The 17,008-nt window shown below is 43.6% G+C and overlaps 1 protein-coding gene across 1 annotated transcript; it reads left to right on the top strand.

Annotated features, from left to right (window-relative positions):
• The first annotated feature begins 616 nt into the window (after positions 1–616).
• On the top strand, positions 617–6,881 carry cbx5 (chromobox homolog 5 (HP1 alpha homolog, Drosophila)). Its single transcript, XM_060065258.1, has 5 exons — positions 617–793; positions 1,276–1,466; positions 1,562–1,790; positions 2,075–2,175; positions 4,841–6,881. Exons 2-5 carry the CDS (start codon positions 1,336–1,338, stop codon positions 4,980–4,982), a joined length of 603 nt encoding a protein of 200 aa, XP_059921241.1. The 5' UTR covers positions 617–793; positions 1,276–1,335; the 3' UTR covers positions 4,983–6,881.
• Positions 6,882–17,008: the final 10,127 nt, after the last annotated feature.

Genomic DNA, 17,008 nt, shown 5'->3' with positions numbered 1-17,008 from the left:
CTTTCCCCCGTCATCGTGTACGGAAACATGTAGTGGACGAAAAGGATTTCAATCAAAGCTTGCAACTAATACAATTTTTGGAATAAAAAGGCCTATGATGACCCCGGTCCAGAAAAGGAACGATAAGGCTAACGTCAGAAATCGTGATCATTATTTGTCAATCAATGAAACTAAGTCAACGGAAAAACTCTACAACGGCATTATCCCTGTGAAGTGGTTAATTGTGTATCATCGTTCTTTTCATGAAAGCCGTCCTTTTTGCTTGATCACAGTGTTAACATATGTCATTTCATTTGAAAAAACGTGCACGTTACAGGTGAGATGAAACAAATACATACTTATTTTGTATAATTTACTTCCCTCTCGTATGTGCAAATCCTAGTATGTGCAATCTTACCTGGCAATACGTGTGTGTGTGTGTGTGTGTGTGTGTGTGTGTGTGTGTGTGTGTGTGTGTGTGTGTGTGTGTGTGTGTGTGTGTGCGTGCGTGCGTGCGTGCGTGCGTGCGTGCGTGCGTGTGTGTGTGTGTGTGTGTGTGTGTGTGTGTGTGTGTGTGTGTGTGTGTGTGTGTGTGTGTGTGTAAAATTGAGACAACGGTAAATAGCCCAGGCAGAGCTGTATATGCCTAGTCTGAGGCCCCATCAGCTGACGGAGGGGCGTGGCTTCCCTCTGCTCTTCAACCCGCGCTTTTCCGTCCGGCCTTAGATTCTAGTCATCCATGCCAGAGGTTACCCCGGAGCGACCAGGACAGCTGTACCCCCCACAGTCGTGCACGTCAACCTGCGTTTATAAGGTCAGTTCCACATGTTATCCTACACATACAAATATAATATTTTGAAGTATCCTAGCTGGGGGCCTTTATGAACTCGCTCCATTTTGAGATCAACGAGCTAAGTGCTAATGCTACCGGCTTTACCAGTGTCTTCCTCCCAGAGCTGAGCAGCTAGCTGGCAATCCGATGACTAAATGTCCTATTTACGACTCTTACCTCTTGCTGTTGATATGTAGTGTGTTGTTGAACATCACTTCACTTGTCGTTGTGTGTGAAAAGTGTATAATTAAAACGAATTACTGTCTTGCAAACGTCTGATAAACCGTCTGGTAGCATAATGCATAAAGGAAGCTAGTGGCTAATGTTATCGTATGTGTGCTAACAGACTTTCATATAACATGTTGGACAGTATTTCATACTATTATTGATAGTTCTCGATTATTCAATAGACAAATCTGACTTGGTATTCATTTATTTACGCATGTCTTTTCTATACACGCCAGGGTGAAGTGTTTGTCCCTTTACAATACATTTTTTAAGGGTCAATAAGTGAACTGGTTGCAATGGGCAAGAAATCTCGCGAAGACGATTCATCCTCCTCCCAAGAGGAAGAGTATGTTGTTGAGAAAGTGCTGGACAGAAGAGTAGTGAAAAGCAGAGTGGAGTTCTTCCTTAAATGGAAGGGATATTCAGAGTAAGTTTGATGTTGCATTTTATTCAATGTTTAATGTTTGGACTCGAGGGGGTTTATAAACGACCTTCTGTGATTTTCGTTGTTGTATTGTACAGGAAACACAACACCTGGGAACCAGAGAAAAATCTTGACTGTCCCGAGTTGATTTCTGAGTTCATGAAGACCTACAAGAAGAGCAGCAGCACTAGTGGAAGCTCTACGCCTAGCAGTGCGAGCAAGTCCTGCACAAATGTGTCGCGCTCCAAAGAAAAAGAAACAAGTGGCTCAAAGAAAAAACACTCTGATGATGAGGAAGGTGGTAGTAAGCCCAAGAAGAAGAAGGAAGTAAGTATCTCATGGCCAGTGTTACAAAGAGGAAGAAAACAAGACACTGCCTATGATTTCATTTGAAGATGGGAACTTAACGCTTGTTACAATTATCTGGCCTAGATAATTAGGATAAAAATCTCGTACTGGAATAAACCTTGATCGCTCGCATAATTATACAAGAGAGTGATGATGTTAATGCTTATTGCGGACCTGTTGGAAGATGGCAACACATTCTTGAATCAGCTGCTTCAATATGACAATACGAGGGACTATAAAGAGTTATTGTATGTGTCTTTCAGGATGAAGTTCTTGTAGCGCGTGGCTTTGAGAGAGGACTGGAACCCGAGAAGATCATTGGAGCTACAGATTCATGTGGGGACTTGATGTTCCTCATGAAATGGTGGGTCTTTGGCTTTTATGATTGATGGAAGATCATAGTTTATAGTTTACCGGTTAAACGGTGTCGAGTAGGTCTGCCCTCATTGATCATGTATTAAAAGACCTCCTTGAGGGTGGCCACTAGTCGTGTATTATACGCAAAGTCAGATTTTGAAGCCCTCTTCTGTCCTATGTAGATGTTTCTCATACTTCGGCCGTATTCTTTCCCGCATTAATCACATTAATCACATAATTGTTCACATTGGTATCAAGAGGTTTTGGTTCACAAAGTATTTGACTAATTAAGATCACTCACTTTATTCTCTAAACCCAAGTGTCACAGCCAAACAAAACAAATGAGTATAAATAATTATATTCTACAGATTGAGTTTGTTATGGGCCTGCCGCGCATGCAGTGCCTTCAACGGGGCGTTGCACTGCTGGGTAAATATACCGTAACTTGGGCTAATGCAAACCCTAATTTTACCAGTCTCACTTGAGAAACTATGTAGCAGTGTCCTAAACCACATTGTCTGGCCAAAAAACAATGACCAATGACCAAAAAACCTTACTGCAGTGCAAACACATTCACGGACATTCAAATGCCCGTTGCTATGAAAATGGCGGCGGCCATTGGGATGCGTCTTCAAGATGTTGAAGCCCCTCTCCTTTTTTTTTTTTTTTATCAAGCAAAATGTCTAGCATCTTATTGATAACGTTAAATTAATCATATCTCAAATTGTAGTCTATCTATTTATAAATATATGTTGGATACTGAATAGATATTCACACACCCGAGTTACGATTTGAAGTGGAGAACTAAAGAATTTATCACCAGTATGATTACAGGGGTGCATATCTGCCGAGGGGACTTGTCTATACTATCTATTCAGCAATCATTTCTACACGACAAAGTACCATGCCTCAAACAAAAGCCTGACTAGAATGCAACTAACTTGGTATGAATCTCATTTCAAAAGTTTCTCAATGGCTAAACATCAAATCACTGTTCTCTGCTGTGGGTGTTACGCACCTAGACTGCATATAAAATATGGGTTAAACTGACTTTAGATTTGTGTGCATTGGTGGAAACATTCAAATAATTAAAACGGGTGCCAAGAAAAGTACTCGTTACGATTTTGAATGCGGTTTATTCGGTTGGTATCTCTTATCTCTCTTATTTGGTTGTAATTAAGGACGTAGAGATCGCCACTGTTCAAGTTGCTTATACCATTGGAGTTCAGTGGGGAGAACAGCTCTACAGAGTACTAATAGTAGTATTTTTGATAGTTCAAGACATTTTGAACCAGCAGCCGAAGTAAATTTGTGGGCCATGGATGCAAAAGGGAAGCCCTTATAGCCCTTATTAGAATGTGCTGATATCCTCCAATTCTTGCCTGTAAGGGATGCCCTTACAGGCAAGAGTTACAGAATATTTGCATATTGTCATTATTTTTAGGTGGTAATAAAAATTGAGACCAATATTGCACATGCAATACGATTAAGCTACACTAGTAATTATGCTTGCAGTACAATATCCCTGTTCCTGAGAATTCTACAATTATTATATATTTCTTCATACCCAACATTATTGACGATGGCATGACTTGGTTCCCTTTGTTTCCCATTAGGGACCTAGACTATGTCAAATTTCGATTTTTCATTATGTACCAAAAATGTTTATACAAATGTTAACACTTACACAACATTACTCTTCTTATGTTGCTGAATTTCCACCAAAATTATCTGGAACTTTTAGTCCCACGTACTTCATTAAAGGGACTTAAAGGTTCCTTCAGCCCCTTTTTTATTGTCTGCATTTCCTGATGCTATCTAAAGATCCGCAAAGGTTGGGCAAATGAAGGTCCTTGTACATCAGGCACATAATGGCTGAAAGACCAGCAAGAAATAGTGAGGGAAATATCTGACCAACAATATCGCACCAACTACAGTATGTATCACAGTGCAAATATGCACCATTTTCAATTAAGAATCACGGCAGTAAAGATGACAAATTTATCCAATCTGCTTTAGAGTGAATAGGAATGTATGCTCGGTACTTTCATAAAAAAAATATGTGTTAAGAAGAAGATTCAATTATGATAGTTCAATTTAAATCCAAGTGTAAAATATTGGCGCAAAGGGAAGTTTGCGGGTGAGGGGGGATTATAGGTGTGCAATCGTTACTACATCCAGCTTTTGAGGCGTTAGTTTTAAGGTTGTTTCCCTGTTTGATGAAGGAACTAAATGAAGGCTGTCCCTCTTTTGGAGGAAGTTTATCCATAACAAGACTGTTGCCATACAATTGCATACAACTGTTTTATCGAAAGCTACCTTTGGGGGGGAGAAATAATGTCCCAGGAACTTAATTTAGACCCTGGTTCCTGCGGTGGAAAAGTATCACGTTCCTAGGTAGGGTTCTGCAGGGAGGCCTTCTAATGCAACTCAATCTACAAGTGGTCTTTGGATTTGGCATATACTTTTCATCACCATGCATGTGTTTATGATATTATTGTCTTCTAGAGAACTGCTCTCTAGTGCAGCAGATTGATGAATTTAATATAAAATGTCAAAAAAAAAAAAATCTTCTGGCCCCCTCCCTAGAGGGTCCGAGGGGCCCTAGTCCAACCATGGTCCCGTTAGTCCTTTTGCAGTGAACTGATCTCCTTCGTTCTGGTGTCGTGTAGGAAAGACTCGGACGAGGCGGATCTTGTGCTCGCTAAGGAAGCCAATCACAAGTGCCCTCAGATCGTCATCACCTTCTACGAGGAGCGCCTCACCTGGCACGAAGACGGCGACAAGAAGGAGAAGGATGCTGTGAGTGTGTGAGCACGGCGCCTGCTGTGGAAACAGAGACCCTCTGACGCAGGGACAGATTTGACATTTTCAGAACCTCATCTTTTCCATAATGATGGCCAGTAACCTTGGCAACTGGGGGACCCTCGCCCCCTAACGCTGCGTTCACACTGCACACCTCCGTTGACGGATCTCATTGACTTTGCATGCGCTCTCGGAATGCATTGTGGGTCCGTCCGTTCTGTCGGCTCCGTTGCCTGCATCAAAGAGTTTAGAAATGTTAAACTTTTCAGGCAGCGACAGAGCCCTCGGCCAATCAGTTCGCGTCCCCCGTACGTAAGACATATCCTCTGTCATCCGTTGACGGACGTGTACAGTGTGAACACGGCGTAACAATCTGACACTCTGCTATATCTCCGGCGATGACCCATGTATCGGTCATCACAGAGCGCCCCCACATGGCTGAAAATGATCAAAGAGGACCCAGAGAAGGTGGTAGACATCCTGCTGGAGGGAGTTATTGCATTGTACCATTTTTTTCATTTTGATGTGTTTGTAGTTTTAATGTGAAAAGAGATGACCTGACTCCATTTTTATTCTTAGGCATTTGCATGGACGTGTAGGCATTCAGTCCACTTGAGATGTAGCTGTGCTTTGGTTCAGTGACTTTTTGTCTTTTTCAAGTCTGGTCTGCCTCTGTAGCTGCAGCTTCCTGAATGTTTAACTACAGATATCAATTTGGAGACAAGTCTGTTTCATTTGTTTTTCCTTTTTGTACATTTTAAGGTTGTATTAAATATTGCCAAAATACCACCCTCTTCTGATGTTCGCAATATTCAGCATTTACCTTATTGCATCCTGTGCACTTTTACTTACTGTTGACGGTTTTAAAAATGGACTCCACACTAATCCATTTCATGTTATAGCCTGATGGCTCTCCAGATATTTAATGAGGTGTGGTAGGGGTAATATTGGTGTTTGTAAAGGCAATCCTCTTGCTGATGGGCATCAGATTTCTTGAGGCTTTCTTTTTTGTGGTTGTCTTTTCCGGATTTGTACATTTGTTATGCACTCGTATAAAGAGTTCAAATAAAACGATTCTTTGTTCCTTTCAATTATAAATATGTGGAATCCAGGCGCATCATAACGGAACCCTCTTACCCCTTAATGTTGTGAATTCCCAGACAATCTCCATACAGAACCAGAATTCCTCAGTCATTTCAGTCTGCCACCTTGTGGAGAAAAGTATTTTTAGATGGCTTTTTATTTTTATTTGCTTCAGGCAACCATTGTCCATTTATAAGGCCCTGTAATTGTGATTGTACTTAAGTTCATTCAACGACACCAGAAGTGTAACCTCCATGTTTAGGGGACTTGTCTTTGCTACTCTTGTAACCATACAGGACATGCGTCTGAAGTGTTCATATACTTGGTTTATTGTAACATGTGATTTTTGAATATTGTAGTAAACCTGTGTTCCTTTGTCCAACTGCAGTATCCTCTATTCCAATAGGGCATTCAGGTTTTTATTTTCTTCAAAAAAAGGACCAAATTCAAATGTCTTTATAGTGGTGTGCTTTTTTTTTTTCCTTCCTAAACTGTTTAAAGCAATGAGCATGCAGTGTGATTCTATTGTCGATGCTTAGTTGTTGCTTTTTTAAATGGGATGTATGCCTTCTGTGTGTTATTGAGCCAGTGTAACCAACTGTAAATAATTGATCCGGATCAAATGTATAACTTAAATCATGTAATTTAAACTTAAGGATTTTTGTTTGCTATAATTGACTTTCAATTCTGCCCTTCATATTTTAGCCATTGCTTGAAGACATCTTTAACCAATCTTGTCTGAATTTTAACAGTTGGCCCCCGATTCTATAGTATCAATCTTTAATAAACAATTCCAGTGTTTTGCAATGGAAGTTTATTATTTAAGGGTTTAATTGCGTCTCTACTTTATTTATATTTGTAAATCGCATTCTCAATTGTGTGCAAACACGGGTAGCATTTGTGACGGACTTTGGCTGTAATCCAAAGCGGTTTATTTACTGAATAATTCTATAACGTTGGCTAGATTCTTCCAGCAGGGGACGTTGTTTGGCATAAAATGAGATATAACCACACGTCCTTAATACAAACCATTTACAAGACAAACACTTCATGTTGGTCATAAAACACTAAAACTCATAAAAAGGATCATTCCACAGAGCCCCTAATAGATTTAATGTTATGAATCCATTTTAACGGGTGAGCATTCATGTTTAGATTTGTACTTGCACAATCGAAATGTAATTTAGTTATGTCTTATAATGCTAAATATATTCTGCATTAATATCAACTCACACTTTTTGATTTGTGAATTATTTTGGGTTTAATTTGAGCATTTACTAAAAAGAGTGCCTCCCCCACACTGCACACACGTCTATTTATCTGCACTGTGAATGTGTGTCCCGTATTAATCTTCCCCGCCAAATAAATGGGCTTTGGATGTGATCTTTACATACACACACATACACATACACTATGTGCACGGACCAACAGAGTGGTGCATCGCTCCACCTCTAAGGCGATGGAATTTTCCTAGCAGAAAAAAAGGCTGTTCCACTCCAAATGGAATTCAAAGGTCACTAGTAAACGCTCAGCCCCTGGGACCATTAAGTCTGGCTAAGGGCTCGAGCAGCATGCTATTTTATGGCGCCGAGAGCTCTGCTGACAAACCTGGCCCAATGGGTTTGGACGGGGGGGTTCCGGGGGTGGACCTACACTGTGCTGCCTGTAACCCGCAATCCAGGGGGTTTGGTTTCGGTGCATGGTTACGTTGCAAAAGGCGACATGAGAAAAATATATACGTGATAAATCCACATAAACAAACGTAATGGGAAATATAAAAAATGTGTATATACTCAGGTCTAGAATTTTGATGTTTATGCTGTTCCTTGGCTGTTAAGATGCCTCGCTAGACAGACACATTCGATAGACCCTTCCTATAACTTCTATTGAAAAGTGAATTGATGCCCGTAGATTAGTGTACGTGTACGAGAGTTGGGGTCAGGTTGTTTTCGCTGCATTAAACCATGTCGCTGTAACCTTACAGGGAATCCAACTCCGTTGTTAATTTGCCATTGGCCTCTGACATTGGCAGAGGTGGGCCGTCCTGCAGCACACTTTGAGCGTCACAGGAGCTGCAGTCCGGCGTCGGCAAGGAATCGTGGGAAGGGAAGCCATTGCTGCCATGGGGCTCGGCCTTGCACAGGTCGAGCAGCGTCTTCACCGACGCCAGAGGACAACAAACGCAACCCTTGAAAATGTTCAGCACAAAAATAAAACATCCCTGAGTCCTTCTCCTAATAAAGCCTGTGGCATGTGGGTCAGCCCGGGGAAGGCAAGCTGTCTGCTTCGTTCGGAGGTCTGCGGTGAGGACCCCGCCCGCTGTCCCATGCACTGCCCGTCCGTGGGAAGGTGATTGCGGCGTGATGTCCTAATTTGGGTGCCTATCACACTCCCTCTGCATCACACCGAGCTCCGCCGCCAGGGGCGCCTTCATTACAGGCAGCCCCACCACCCCCACCACCCTCACCCAACCCCCACCCTTCCCCCACTGCGCCATACCACCAGTATCCTTGTGTAGCTCTCGTCCAAATCACCCCACGACACACACACACACACACACACACACACACACACACTTGCTTTCTCTCTCACTATCCTTCTCTCTCTTTATCTCTTTCTCTCTCTCTATCTCTCTCTCTCTCTCTCTCTCTCTCTCGCTCCCGTCTCCCCCTTCATCTGCTCTCCCCACCAGGGGAAAGAGTTATAGCTGCCATAAAAGGCAGGTAATGCATTGTTAACTAATTCTGTCTGCTCAGAACTGATATATTCCCTCCTCTAAATCTCTGTGCCTCCAATAAAATGCAAATGGTAATGCTTGCCCTCCATGAGCTGATATCATTTTTAACGGCCCCGAGGTAAATGCTGTAGGAGGGTACGACACGTTGAGCCGCCAGTCGCTGTCCCTTGCAGGTCCAGACCTCATGTTGGTAGGTCCCTAGTTTATATGTATGGTCTGGCAAAGGCTTGATGGCTTACATTTGGGTGATCGGTTAATTATATCTTGTATATGTTGGTGTGTGTTTGTGTGTATGAGTTGCGGGGAGAAGTGATATGTTGTAAATTAAATGATTGGTGAAATATTCTTTTGGCCACATATTATTTGGACATGATTTCAGCTGACCAGGCAGTGATTCTGGCTTGATAACTTCCTTCCCTAGCAACAATCAAATACTAGCAGGGAACACACCTGCAGAGACAGCGAGTCATAAGTCCTTACTAATAGCATGGACCCCTTAGCTTTGGGCTACTGAATATTGATTCAATTGGAATTTTTCAATAATCTTGAGCCGTTTTTTCTGCCAAGGACCAGTGATTTGCGTTCTCTAATAACTGCAGACCTGTCCTGTAATCAAACCATACATTAATTAACAGAACAGAGGGCGAGGGAAACACATACAAAATGTTAAGCCATTTCATGATTGAACATTTAAAACCATAATCACCCATTGACAATGTTTGAATCAAGCCACTAAGATGATCTAATGTGCCAAACGTGTATTTGTTTCTTTGTGTGTGTCGTACGGTGGTTTATTTGAGAGAACTGACAGGCATATTGTTTTCATTCAAGACAATTTGAAGTCACTTATTTGAAAATAATAATCTTCTATATCAATCAAAGTCGCTGTAGCAAGAAAACACTGAAGGAAATGGATTCAAAGATGCAGAATGGTTTTAAAGCACAGAATAGACAAGGCTTATGACTCACTCTGTTTAACACAGCAGTACAACTACATCTCAATCGGGTTCTTATTTACAGGCCCAAGTGGAAGCTTTTAAACGGTAAATGAATACTGATTGATTTTAAATTGGGATTGTTCTCCCTTGTAAGATTAGCTCTGAGTCCCCCACTGCTAAACTACAAGTGGTGATTGTGATTGCGACTGCAAAATCTAAGAGTTACTTCTGCAGTTCCCTCTGCCATGTGGCAAGACACATTAGACAAGCCTGAGTTGGCTACTCACAGCAATTTGGATGGAAACGACGCCCAAAATGGGCTGCTGTTGTGGCGGAAAATGCGAGCTCAGCAGGGTATGAGTTTAAGGCACTGAATACGTTAAAAACACGCCATGGGCTTAGCAAAGGCTGAGCCTTAGTCTCACTGCCCCAGCATCGGCTGCCCGGCTTCTCATGTTAGTGTGTGCATGATTTCACGGTCGGCTGCACTGTACGTGATTAGTGTGGATGGCTGGCCGCCATGGTACCTGCTGCACATGATACCAAGGGGTGTTGCTTGAGTGAGGCCACAGCTGCTGGGACACACTGATCATGATCTGGCCTGGCCAAGGAGAGGCTGGTCCAGCCATGCCTCTTACAGTACCCCCCCGCCCCCCCCTAACGGCTTTGGTCAGCATGTGTCTCCCTATTAATGATAGCAACTTATTGTCGCCCTCTTACTGTTAAAAGTCATCTTGGGTTTCCACAGTGGAGCAGGATGTGTGGCTGCGTTAATCCATTCCTATTCGGTGGAGACACGTACTGTAGGCTGCCTTACAGTCAGCCTCTGGGTAGTCTGTATGGCCCGCACTGACCACGACATGCTCTGGCCTGGGGCCCCCATGACAGCCTTGATACCTCACCATTAACTGTATAAGGTTACACCGTCAATGAATGAGAGGTATTATGTGCCTGTAGATCCATAACGCGATGCCCATTACCGAGTGAGAAACCCCCAGCTGTGACAGACACATTCTGCCAGACGCAGCGAGGAGGGCGGGAGGAACATCTGTCTATTACAGGGCTCCCCCTGTCCTGAGTTTCAATTCTAAAATGTCAAATAAACATAATGTTTCAGGACGGCCATTCCTGTGAAGGATTAGAGTTCAGAGAGTGCATGAAATCTCCGGGATTTTCTCTGGCCGTATTTATTTCAACAGGAGATGTTGAGGTCCATATTAATTGATCCACCAGGACTAGTTCTGGCATAACGGTAATTTTAAAGGGCTGCCCAAAAAGGCCCTGGCTCCGAGCACAAAAGCTCTCTGCCCAACATAAAGCATCAGCCATAGCCTTCAACTGAACTACAACTTTAATGGCTCACAAAGGCTTGATAAATTCTTCAATAAAGCGGCAATGCATAACAAATCGTTCACATAAAAAAAAAGAATGCATGATCTATGGCACTAGCGATCAGGCCTCATGAAAGGTTCATGAAAACATTTTATACCTCAATAGTATAAACGCTGTCCTTATAAGGGCTCCTGTCGTCCCCCGAGGCCTGCAGGATATATACATTAAACACACATTCGAGTGCTCACAGACTAGTCCATTACGGTCATTAGTGGTAAACAAGTTTGTAATAAAACTTGGTAGAAGGGGCTGAGATGGCCGGCCGGCTGATTCATGATAGCACACGGGTGAAATATTATCCATGGTTGGTGTCGTACTTCTGAGGGTGCCACGGTGATGAGGGGCTTTGATGCAGGGTGTCTAACACATACAGGGCGATTCATCTAAACAGCTCATGTCCAAACATTGAGTCTTTCATCTCATCTGTTGGCCTGAAATGAGCTTTGGCATACGCAGTGTGGCAAAAATCCAGGAAAAGCGAGAGAATCTGGGAAGCAGAGTAGACCAAACAGATGTCGCCCCACAACATGGACCCCCCCAGTTTCTTCTCCACCTCCTCCGTGCTGTCTAGTAGCCTCCATTTTCTGTCTTTATGACTCTGCTCTCTCTCTCTCTTCCCTTCTCCCCCCCCCCCCCCCCCCCCCACACCCGTCTACCTCACATCCATTCCTATCTTAACCCTCTTCCTTCCCTTTTAATTTCATTTGTTTTTTTTGTTTTTTTCCTTTCTGTATCTTCATTCCAAATCGATTTCCACAAACCTGAGAGTTCCCACTAAGTGGTTATTTGTGCGCACATTCCTTTCCTCCAGCTTTTGGTTATGAGATCAACAGAGACAGAATATCAGAAGAAAGAGAAAAAGCGGAAGAGAAGAAGAAGAAGAAGAAGAAATAGTGTGTCATGTGTTTCCACTTTTGACCTCTGCTCATGGCATGCCCACACCTGGTTTGTTTTAGAATGCTGCCGCAGCAGAATTGCTCTCGGCAAACCAGTTTGCAGACAAATCTTGGCATGGTCTAAATGTTTATGCCGCAGTGAAGTAACGTACACAAAAATAAGTTTATGTGTCATTGTTGACTTAGAAAGAGTTGTAGTAATGTCAGTGTTGTGATGCAGAAATAAACAGCTAGAACAGCGGGCCTGTGGCGAAGATACAACTTATAAAAAGGGCTGACAACCTGTGAGCCCTCTGCCTTCGCCAAAGATAAAGAAAGAAAGAAAGAAAGAAAGAAAGAAAGAAAGAAAGAAAGAAAGAAAGAAAGAAAGAAAGAAAGAAAGAAAGAAAGAAAGAAAGAAAGAAAGAAAGAAAGAAAGAAAGAGAGAGAGAGAGAGAGAGAGAGATAGAGAGAGAGAGAGAGAGAGAGAGAGAGAGAGAGAGAGAGAGAGAGAGAGATTGAATAATCAAAAAAACGGAATACAATAATAGAATGACAGGGAGGTAGGCGGACAAACAGACTGATGGACAGATTGACATTAATGTAGATACCTATGGTTGTGTTCCAACAACACTGGTTAATTGCTATAAACACATGTGTTTCGCCTCAACACAACATGTGACAATTCGGTCCAAGCTAAGTGAAAATGTCTTTCAGATGTGTTGCCGTGGCGATGGGACAGGCACTGCGGGGTCCAGGTGCTCATCTGTTTCCCCTTTTAGGGGAATGATTCAGGCCAGAGCCGCGGCAGCAGCAGGCAGAGAGAGGCCTGCGAGGAGGAGAGAGGGCACAGCAAACACAACGCGGGGCCAAGCAGAAACAGAAATCACGGTGACTCTGAACCAACCGGGCTAGCCCAGCTGAAGACCCTTTCAACCAGGCCGTTGGGCTGGCAGTCCCAACACCTGCTTATCCTCTCCTCCACTATGAATTCAGGTGCTCCTGAATGGGGCTCTCTGTCTCCAGGAGCCGCGGGGAGCCAGCGGGGGGGAGAAGGCCGCCAGGGCGCCCGGGCTCCTGGAACAGCACAGCGTTGCCTCCCTGCTTGCTGTGTCATGGAAAATACTACAGCTAAATTGAATATGCCAGTAAAAGCAGAGCGTTGGGTGTTTCCATCTTCCCCTGTCTGCTCAAACCCCTACTTATAGTCAAATAATTTATATGGTTCTATAAGTAAAAGAAACTCCACTATTTAATGAAAATCCATGATGTATTGATTATGGCTCGTGTCTTTCTGATATCTGTATGGCCGAGTGGACTCAGCCCTTTCAGGCTCCTCACTGCCCCCTGGCATTATGAATAGGCGCTGCAATCGGTGATAAACCTTAGAAATCATTCTTGACTCCAGCCGGAGGTCTTTACAGTACCTCCAGCGCTCCCTGGTGATGGATTAATGCACTGTTGTTGTCATTTTATTGCCATTTTATTGCCTTGGTGCAATTTACCAGGCTTTATGTGCCTGTGCTGTCCAGCGAAGCAATGCGCAAGCGCCTTGGCTGGGGGTATCCACGCTTCGCCTGCTCCCGGCTCAGACAAAGGATCTTTCTAAACACTCACTGCGCGTGCGCATACACGTAGAATTTCCACACGCATCAGTTTCCCTGCAGAACGATGGGTGTGTTTTATAAGAACAGGTCGTAACACAAAACAACAATACACTAGGACACGCATACGCATACAAACAGCAAGAGGTGATTGCATTGTATCACCAGACGGCTATAACGTCTGGTCTTCAATGGTCAACAGTGCAGGGCTGGGCTGTTCACCACTAGGGGGCGACCGTCACTGGCCTCCCCCTGCCTGCTGCTGCACATACACATCATGATACACATACATGCGCACACACGCACACATTAGATGTCCATCAGGCACGCAGACACACATCCATCCATTTCTTGGCGATGTCTTTGGCGGTGTACTGTTCTGTTTCATTACCCCCAGGCTCTCATAACCTATTGACTGTTAACTTACAAATACACGGAGTTGTAATTCTTGGGGAATTAATTAACAACTTGGCTCATGTTTGTCGTTTTGAACTTGCTCTCTTCGCATGCCAGAATCGCCCACTTTCTTTCCAAACCTTTAATAACAATGATCTATTCCTGCGTTGGAGTTACGCTCCTCTACTATTAATCTTTGTAATAACCCCATATATGCGATAAACAAAGACGGATGACAATATACACACAAAAAACACTATTCGTCTAATTTGCCGAGTACATTTTCCCACGCGCGCACACACAAACACACACACCACACACACACACACACACACACACACACACACACACACACACACACACACACACACACACACACACACACACACACACACACACACACACACACACACACACACACACACACACACACACACACACACACACACACACACACACACACATAAACACACACAGAGCTGTTCGGACATGCGTTCATGTGGGTATTTTGCCAATGCTGATTTCTCTAATGAACAGCCAACCACACACAGCCCTCTATGTTAAAAATGAACATAAAAATGATTAATTGGAATGTACAGGTAAATATTGTTATCAATGTATGTCTCTCCATCTCATATCTCATTTAATTTATCTAATTTATCGTAAAATGAATGTTGAATTATATGGAAGACTAGCTTAAATGACCTTTTGACAAAATGTATGTGAATGAACTTGCATAATTAAATTAAATTTCAGAATTTGCATTCATTAATATTTCGTATTACTTAATTTCCGATCATAAATAACGAAGTATTTCGGAAATTCTGAAGAAACATATCGAATAGCCGAACTTTACCTTTTAAAATCGCATAGCTGAGAACCACCACCAGAGGGAGCACAGATTCTGTGAAAATAAAATAAAAGCGGTTATATAAAGTTAACGCTTACTGAAAACCGTAAAGTCCAATACAAAATTTCAGACATGTTTTGCAAACCATTATCATTATAGATATGTTTCCACCTGTTTGAAATTGGTTCAAACGCAGATGAGTCTTTTGCCTGTTAGTCTGTACACGTCTGGAAATATTTTTCTATCGATGATGAATGCATGGGATTCCTTTGTGCGTGTGGTTTCTGTGTCCATGGCCGTGAATGAATGTATGTATATGCCTTTCACGTTTTCAGTGTTAAGTACAATCTTTGGAAGGACCCGTAACCTCGGAGTGTCTTATGGCCTAAGAGCTGCATATCCATCACTCTTAATGGAAGAGTGTAAGTTTCAGCCATTGAAAGAGAGAAGACACCAGGGCTGGGCGATTTATGGCGCAGGCAGAAGTGGAACTGCCGGCTCTGATCTGATCTCAGTGGGCTGGAGCTATAGGCAGGGCTGGGCTGTGCCCTGGGCTAGGGCTATTCCAACAGGCATGGGCATGCACACACACACACACACACACACACACACACACACACACACACACACACACACACACACACACACACACACACACACACACACACACGTACACCCCCCCCCACACACAAACACACACACACACACGCACACACTCTCACACACACACACACACACGGACAGACGCACACCACACAGACAAACACATGCACAAACAGACAAGCACACACACACTGACGGACAGACGCACATATGCACGAATGCACCCACGCACACAGACACACACACACACACACACACACACACACACTCACACGTACACCCCCCCCCACACACAAACACACACACACACACACGCACACACTCTCACACACACACGGACAGACGCACACCACACAGACAAACACATGCACAAACAGACAAGCACACACACACTGACGGACAGACGCACATATGCACGAATGCACCCACGCACGCACACAGACACACACAGACACACACACACACACACACACACACACACACACACACACACACACACACACACACACACACACACACACACACACACACACACACACACACACACACACACACACACACAGGCATAGAACTAATGTGTATGGAGTATCAGACATGGGACCTCATCTCCAAATCCACACCCCTCTCTATGCTTTTGATGTGGCGCTCCCTACTTCGTCTCGTCCGGCCTTTGCACGTCCGTCTTACCCAGAGAGTGGTGGGCGCCGGGTGGTGAAATATGGAGTGCAGACCCGTTACATGTTATCTTAGGAGATAGGGCAGGTGTAAATTACGGGGGAGGCTCTGGTCACTTTTATTTATGAGAGGCCTGTCAGGTGTTTAGGTGTTGGAGTGAGATGTGCAGCTTAAATAGTTTACTTTGCTGTAAATCAGGGCATGCAGACCACATTAATCTTGACGGTCTGTGCTTATGTCTGTATTTAAGACCATGTTGTTAGTACGAGATAACTGCAGGGCTCCTTTTACCATTATCGTAAAGCCAATGTGTGGATATTTGTAAAGTATTATACTCATCTTTGTGTGTGTGTGTGTGTGTGTGTGTGTGTGTGTGTGTGTGTGTGTGTGTGTGTGTGTGTGTGTGTGTGTGTGTGTGTGTGTGTGTGTGTGTGTGTGTGTGCGTGTGTCTTTCTGTATATATGTGTGTGTGTGTGTGTGTGTGTGTGTGTGTGTGTGTGTGTCTGTCTGTCTCTGTGTGTTTGAGTGTGTGTGTGTGTGTGTGTGTGTGTGTGTGTGTGTGTGTGTGTGTGTGTGTGTGTGTGTGTGTGTGTGTCTTTCTGTATATATGTGTGTGTGTGTGTGTGTCTGTCTGTCTGTCTTTCTCTGTGTGTTTGAGTGTGTGTGTGTGTGTGTGTGTGTGTGTGTGTGTGTGTGTGTGTGTGTGTGTGTGTGTGTGTGTGTGTGTGTGTGTGTGTGTGTGTGCGTGACTTTGAATTATAGGCTTGGTGTAATTAACTCCTGCCAATCATTAATTAGTTTGTTTGCCTAACTCTGAAGCCTGATTTGACGACTGCACCGCTTTGTGCGTAAACACCAGCCAAACCACCTGGAGGGCCTGAA

This window comes from Gadus macrocephalus, chromosome 1 (genome assembly GCF_031168955.1).
Source record: "Gadus macrocephalus chromosome 1, ASM3116895v1".
Taxonomy (NCBI): domain Eukaryota; kingdom Metazoa; phylum Chordata; class Actinopteri; order Gadiformes; family Gadidae; genus Gadus; species Gadus macrocephalus.
Note: the sequence above shows the minus strand (reverse complement) of the source record. Positions and strands in the feature narration are given on the sequence as shown.

What these genes read in the sequence shown, in the direction of transcription:
- cbx5 (XM_060065258.1), top strand. Translation starts at nt 1,336, where the DNA reads ATGGGCAAGAAATCTCGCGAAGACGATTCATCCTCCTCCCAAGAGGAA. An exon ending in AAATGGAAGGGATATTCAGA is followed by an intron (nt 1,467 to 1,561) that starts GTAAGTTTGATG and finishes TGTATTGTACAG; the next exon opens with GAAACACAACACCTGGGAAC. An exon ending in AGCCCAAGAAGAAGAAGGAA is followed by an intron (nt 1,791 to 2,074) that starts GTAAGTATCTCA and finishes TGTGTCTTTCAG; the next exon opens with GATGAAGTTCTTGTAGCGCG.